Consider the following 5,517-nt stretch of genomic DNA (forward strand, 5'->3'; position numbering starts at 1 on the left):
AAATGAATACATGTACATGTTGTCACTGGAAACAAAACACGTTTTGTCATGGCAGCAACGCTTACTAGCCCTTCTGCCACTACAAAGATCTTTTGATTAAGAATGATGCACATCAAGTTAGTGCAACACATGTGATGGAAAAATTCTTATATCGCTGTAACGTTTAGCCAGAGGTGGATTAGTGAGAGTTTATTTCGACATTAATGTGATGGAAAAGGGTTGGAGCGATGTAAGTTACTGTGACGCCTGCTCAGAATGTTCACAAAGTTAGCGCTAAAATCTGGATTTTGTCTCACGCATACCAGGACGTTCACCTCACAGTCACTAGAAGTGTTCCATTCCTACATCTGTTGATGGAAAACAATGCAGCGCAGTAGAAACTGTGCATTACTGTAACAGACATTATAACATCATTTCAATTCGCTAGAATCACTCTGTTAAATTGAAAATGTGGCTTCTAATATCACTCAAAATGACATCGAATTGTGAGTTAATTCGCTTGAAAATTGTTTGGAAAAAGGGCTTATGAATGAAATGAAATGAATGAAAGAGCAAGGCAGGCAGAGAGAAATGAAGGGATGCAGAGACAGAGACAAAGGAATGAGAGAGAAAGAGAGCAAGGGAGAGATGGAGAGAGAAAGAGAGAGATGGAGAGAGAGAGAGAAAGAGAGATGGAGAGAGAGAGGGAGAGATGGAGAAAGAGAGAGATGGAGAGAAAGAAAGAGAGAGAGGGAGAGATAGAGAGAAAGAGAGCGAGGGAGAGATGGAGAGAGAGAAAGAGAGAGAGAGATGGAGGGAGCGATAATGGAGGAGACGTGAACAGGAAGGAAGAAAGCCACAGCGCAAATGAGCATGAGTTGTGCGTGTGGACGTATGAGAGCGACAGTACCGACAAGTCAATCTGATTTCATTCACACTCCTGCGAAGGCTGTGTGTGTGTGTGTGTGTGTGTGTGTGTGTGTGTGTGTGTGTGTGTGTGTGCACTCCTCCGAGGTCTGTCATCGCCTGCCGTCTCTGTTCGGATCATTTCATTACACCACCCAATCTAACCCAATTCACCACTACACCATTCCCACTGCTCTCTATTTAAAACACACACACACACACACACACACAGACACACACACACACACACACTCTCTCACTAATACGCTTCACTACACAGACTACCCAATCTAACCCAATTCCCCACTACACCATTCCCACTGCTCTCTATTTAAAACACACACACACACACACACACACACACACACACTTTACTATATCGACTAGTGACCTGCTGGCCATGTTTGACAAGACAAAGCCCTTCAATTACCACAGCATTACTCAACAGGTCACTAAACTACACAGACACTAAAGTACACTAACACCTACACACACGCACATGTATACACACACACACACACACACACACACACACACACACACACACACACTGTCTTGTCTAATTGTGTATCTGTTCCGCAATTCATAAATAGATTTATTTTCCACCGGGTGTTTGTCGGAATATCTCCGCTTATTCAATAAATGTTATTATCTTACACCCTTATACACTGTTTGGACGTCTGCTTCTACTGGCCCACGAGGAATGTCACATTGTCACAGTATTGCAGACCTGTTCACCACGTTAAAGCTGCAGTTGGCAAGTCTGACAGATTGAGGCCAACATTTTGAATGTTTACAACACTCATGCCCCTCCCCCACTACCACTGAGCACCCTCTCATCGAGTTTGTGCTTGTCAGTGCGCAACAACCCTGCTCTGATTGGACCAGAAGAACCGGGAGCTGTGGATTTTTGCAAAACAAATAACAGGCTCTAGGTGGAGGTAGAAGTGCAGGTTTTTTTCTAAAAACCCGCTGATTTATATTGTTCTGTCGGAGCATACAGTAGTGTCGGTTTCACACACACACACACATAGTGTCGGTTTCACACACACACAAACACACACACACACACACACACAGATTAATGACACTCTAAGCAACCATCCCGTGGTAGGGCTGGGAAACAAGCTGTTTGTTGGTTTTCTGAACTTCAACTTGGGTGGTGAAGGATCGAGGGAGGTAAGAAAAAAATGCAGCCATTTCCGAGATCTAGCCTTCCCACAAACTAACATCTGTTCAGTGAAATGTGATTCACGCTTTGCACAAACACACATCAGTAAGATCAGATCTGCTTCAGATCCAAACCAGATCTATTCCAGATCCGGGCCGCAGCCGGTCCACACTCAGGCCAGATCCACTTCGACTCCAATCCAAATCTGTTCTGCAGTCGCCTCCTATCTTGGGAACATTTCACTACAGGGACGGAGAGAGATCTTATCTTCTTCACAAAAGATCTGTCAGTGGCCTTCGGCGGTCCAAATGCCAGAGGCGTGCGGAGATGGACATCTCTCCTGACATTCAACAGGATCCTGATGAAGGCGCACACAGGTGACACGGGTCAGCAAAGCAGGCCCCAAACAAACACACGTCCCCTCTTGCGTTTAAAAGTCCACACTATGCAATGACGTGTGTGTGTGTGTGTGTTGTGTGACATTTACCTCTGCTCTCACAAACATGCTTTGAAAGGTACACTGCGCTGGTGCCCTATTTATCACACACAATGGCAGTCTTTAAATGCTGTGGCTGTCTCTGCTCGCGCACTGTACACCCACTAATTGTCCGCTTTCTTCTGATTTGACAAGAATAGAAATGCAGGTTGGCAACACAGCCAGGATGTGATCTACAGTAGGGCAGTGTGTGTGTGTGTTCAGAGTGATCTAAGGCAGTGTGTGTGTGTTCAGTGTGATCTAGGTGTGTGTGTGTGTTCAGTGTGATCTAGGGGAGTGTGTGTGTGTGTTCAGTGTGATTTAGGGCAGTGTGTGTGTGTGTGTGTGTTGTGATCTAGGGCAGTGTGTTTGTGTTCAGTGTGATCTAGGGCAGTGTGTGTGTGTGTGTGTGTGTGTGTGTGTGTTCAGTGTGATCTAGGGCAGTGTCTGTGTGTTCAGTGTGATCTAGGGGAGTGTGTGTTCAGTGTAATCTAGGTGTGTTTGTGTGTTCAGTGTGATCTAGGGCAGTGTGTGTGTGTGTGTGTGTGTGTGTGTGTGTGTGTGTGTGTTCAGTGTGATCTAGGGGAATGTGTGTGTGTGTGTTCAGTGCTTATGGTCCCCCTCTAGAAGCGGTGAATGGCATGGCTTTATAAATTCATTTCCCTGCCTCTTCTGTTGGCATGGCCACAGAAATAATAGCATTCCTAATGTGCTGTTGAAGGCAACAGTGTATGTGTGTACGTGTGTGTGTGTGTGTGTGTGTGTGTGTGTAGCTGTGTAGCTGTGTGTGTGTGTGTGTGTTTGTGTGTGTGTGTGTGTGTGTGTGTCTGTGTGTGTATGTGTGTGTCTGTGTGTCTGTGTGTGTGTGTGTGTGTGTGTGTGTGTGTGTTCAGTGTAATCTAGGTGTGTTTGTGTGTGTGTGTGTTCAGTGCTTATGGTCCCCCTCTAGAAGCGGTGAATGGCATGGTTTTATAAATTCATTTCTCACTTCTGCTGGCAATGGCCACAGAAGATTCCAATGCTGTTGAAGGCAACAGTGTATGTGTGCACGCAGTGTGTGTGTGTGTGCAGCCGTGTAGCTGTGCGTGTGTGTGTTTTGTGTGTGTGTGTGTGTGTGTGTGTGCATCTGTGTGTGTATGTGTGTGTCTGTGTGTCTGTGTGCGTGTGTGTGTGTGGGGTGTGTGTGTGTGTGTGTGTGTGTGTGTGTGTGTGTGTAGCTGTGTAGCTGTGTGTGTGTGTGTGTGTGTGTGTGTGTGTGTGTGTGTGTGTGTGTGTGTGTGTGTGTGTGTGTGTGTGTGTGTGTGTGTGTGTGTGTCATGGGTGCAGGGGTAAGGCACACACACACACACACACACACACACACACACACACACACACACACACACACACGGAGTACTCTCGGAGGAGAGTACTCTAGAGCAGTGTAAACCTACTTCAACAGTATTACACAATAGGCCTACTCACGAACCACCTTGCTTACTGTATTTGCAGCTTGCAGAACTGTTTGGATTTACATACAAGTTGGTTCAATATTGCAAACAACTCATCTATATTATATTTTACCATGTCTGCTCGCGGACCCCTTGGGATAGCTTGCGGACCACCAGTGGTCCCCGGACCACACTTTGAGAAACACTGCTCTAGAGGGCATGTCCACTGCTGTCCACCACAGGAACATGGCGTCCACGATAACAAACACTTACCACTTGACTTGCACAGTCCGCCCACAGAGACTGAACAGCTCCGTCTACACCTGCCTTCTACACCTGCCGTCGTCTACACCTGCCATCTGCACCTGCCATCTATACCTGCCATCGTCTACTCCTGCCGTCTACACCTGCCATCGTCTACACCTGCCATCTATACCTGCCATCATCTACACCTGCCGTCTACACCTGCCATCGTCTACTCCTGCCGTCTACACACCTACCGCAAACACGTCGAACCCACTAACACACAAACACACAGCTCCTCTTTGACTCAGTAGATGAAAGGGTCAAGGAGGAAGAAGAGGGGGAAGATGAAAGGGTTGAGGAGGAGGAGGAGGAAGATGAAAGGGACATGGAGAAAGAGGTGATGCAGAACAACTAGGAGGAGGAAGAGGAGGATGAGGTGGAGGGAGAGGAAGAAGAGGAAGAAGAGGAGGATGAAGTGGAGGGAGAGGAAGAAGAGGGGGATGAGGTGGAGGGAGAGGAAGAAGAGGAAGAAGAGGGGGATGAGGTAGAGGGAGAGGAAGAGGAGGAAGAAGTGGGGGATGAGGTGGAGGGAGAGGAAGAAGAGGAAGAAGAGGGGGATGAGGTAGAGGGAGAGGAAGAGGAGGAAGAAGTGGGGATGAGGTGGAGGGAGAGGAAGAAGAGGAAGAAGAGGGGGATGAGGTGGAGGGAGGGGAAGAGGAGGGGGATGAGGTGGATGATGACCAGGATGAAGAGGACGAGGGAGGGATGAAGATCTCACCTCCAGCCGCCGCGGTGCAGGTAGCTGAAAGCTCCTCCCATCAGACTGGCCACGAGCTGCCCGGCAGTGATGAAGAGCGTGTTCACGGTCACCAGCTGACCACGCAGGTGAGGGGGAGACGACTCCGCAATATACACCGGCACCGTCATGGAGGCTATACCTGGGGACAGGACAAGAGAGGGAGAGAGAGAGGGGGAGAGAGAGAGGGAGAGGGAGGGAGGGAGAGAGAGAGATGGAGGGAAGAAGAAAGAGAGACAGGGAGAAAGTGTGGAGGCAAGGAGAGCAGGGGAGAGGAGAGGAAGAAAAGTGGGAGGTTGAAGGGGAGAAGAAAGTATGAGTGGGGAGAATATAGAGAAGAGGAGAGGAGGAGAGGAGGAGAGAAGGAGAGGGGAGGAGAGGAGAAGAGGAGAGAAGGAGAGGAAAGGAGAGGAAAAGTGAGGAGAGAGGACAGGAGAGGAGGAGAGGGGAGGAAAGGAAGGTGAGAGGAGAGGAGAGGGGAGGAGAGGATGGAAGCAGAGAGGAAAACAGAGGA

At 48.4% G+C, this 5,517-nt stretch overlaps 1 protein-coding gene across 1 annotated transcript in view; it reads right to left on the bottom strand.

Moving 5' to 3' along the window:
- LOC125310334 (proton myo-inositol cotransporter-like) overlaps positions 1-5,140 on the bottom strand; it is an 89,488-nt gene extending 84,348 nt beyond the window's left edge. The window contains exon 1 of the mRNA XM_048267637.1: positions 4,986-5,140. Coding sequence (XP_048123594.1) covers positions 4,986-5,134 — 149 coding nt within the window. The 5' untranslated portion in view covers positions 5,135-5,140. The remainder of the gene's footprint in view (positions 1-4,985) is intronic.
- Positions 5,141-5,517: the final 377 nt, after the last annotated feature.

This window comes from Alosa alosa, chromosome 17, assembly GCF_017589495.1.
Source record: "Alosa alosa isolate M-15738 ecotype Scorff River chromosome 17, AALO_Geno_1.1, whole genome shotgun sequence".
Taxonomy (NCBI): Eukaryota; Metazoa; Chordata; class Actinopteri; order Clupeiformes; family Clupeidae; genus Alosa; species Alosa alosa.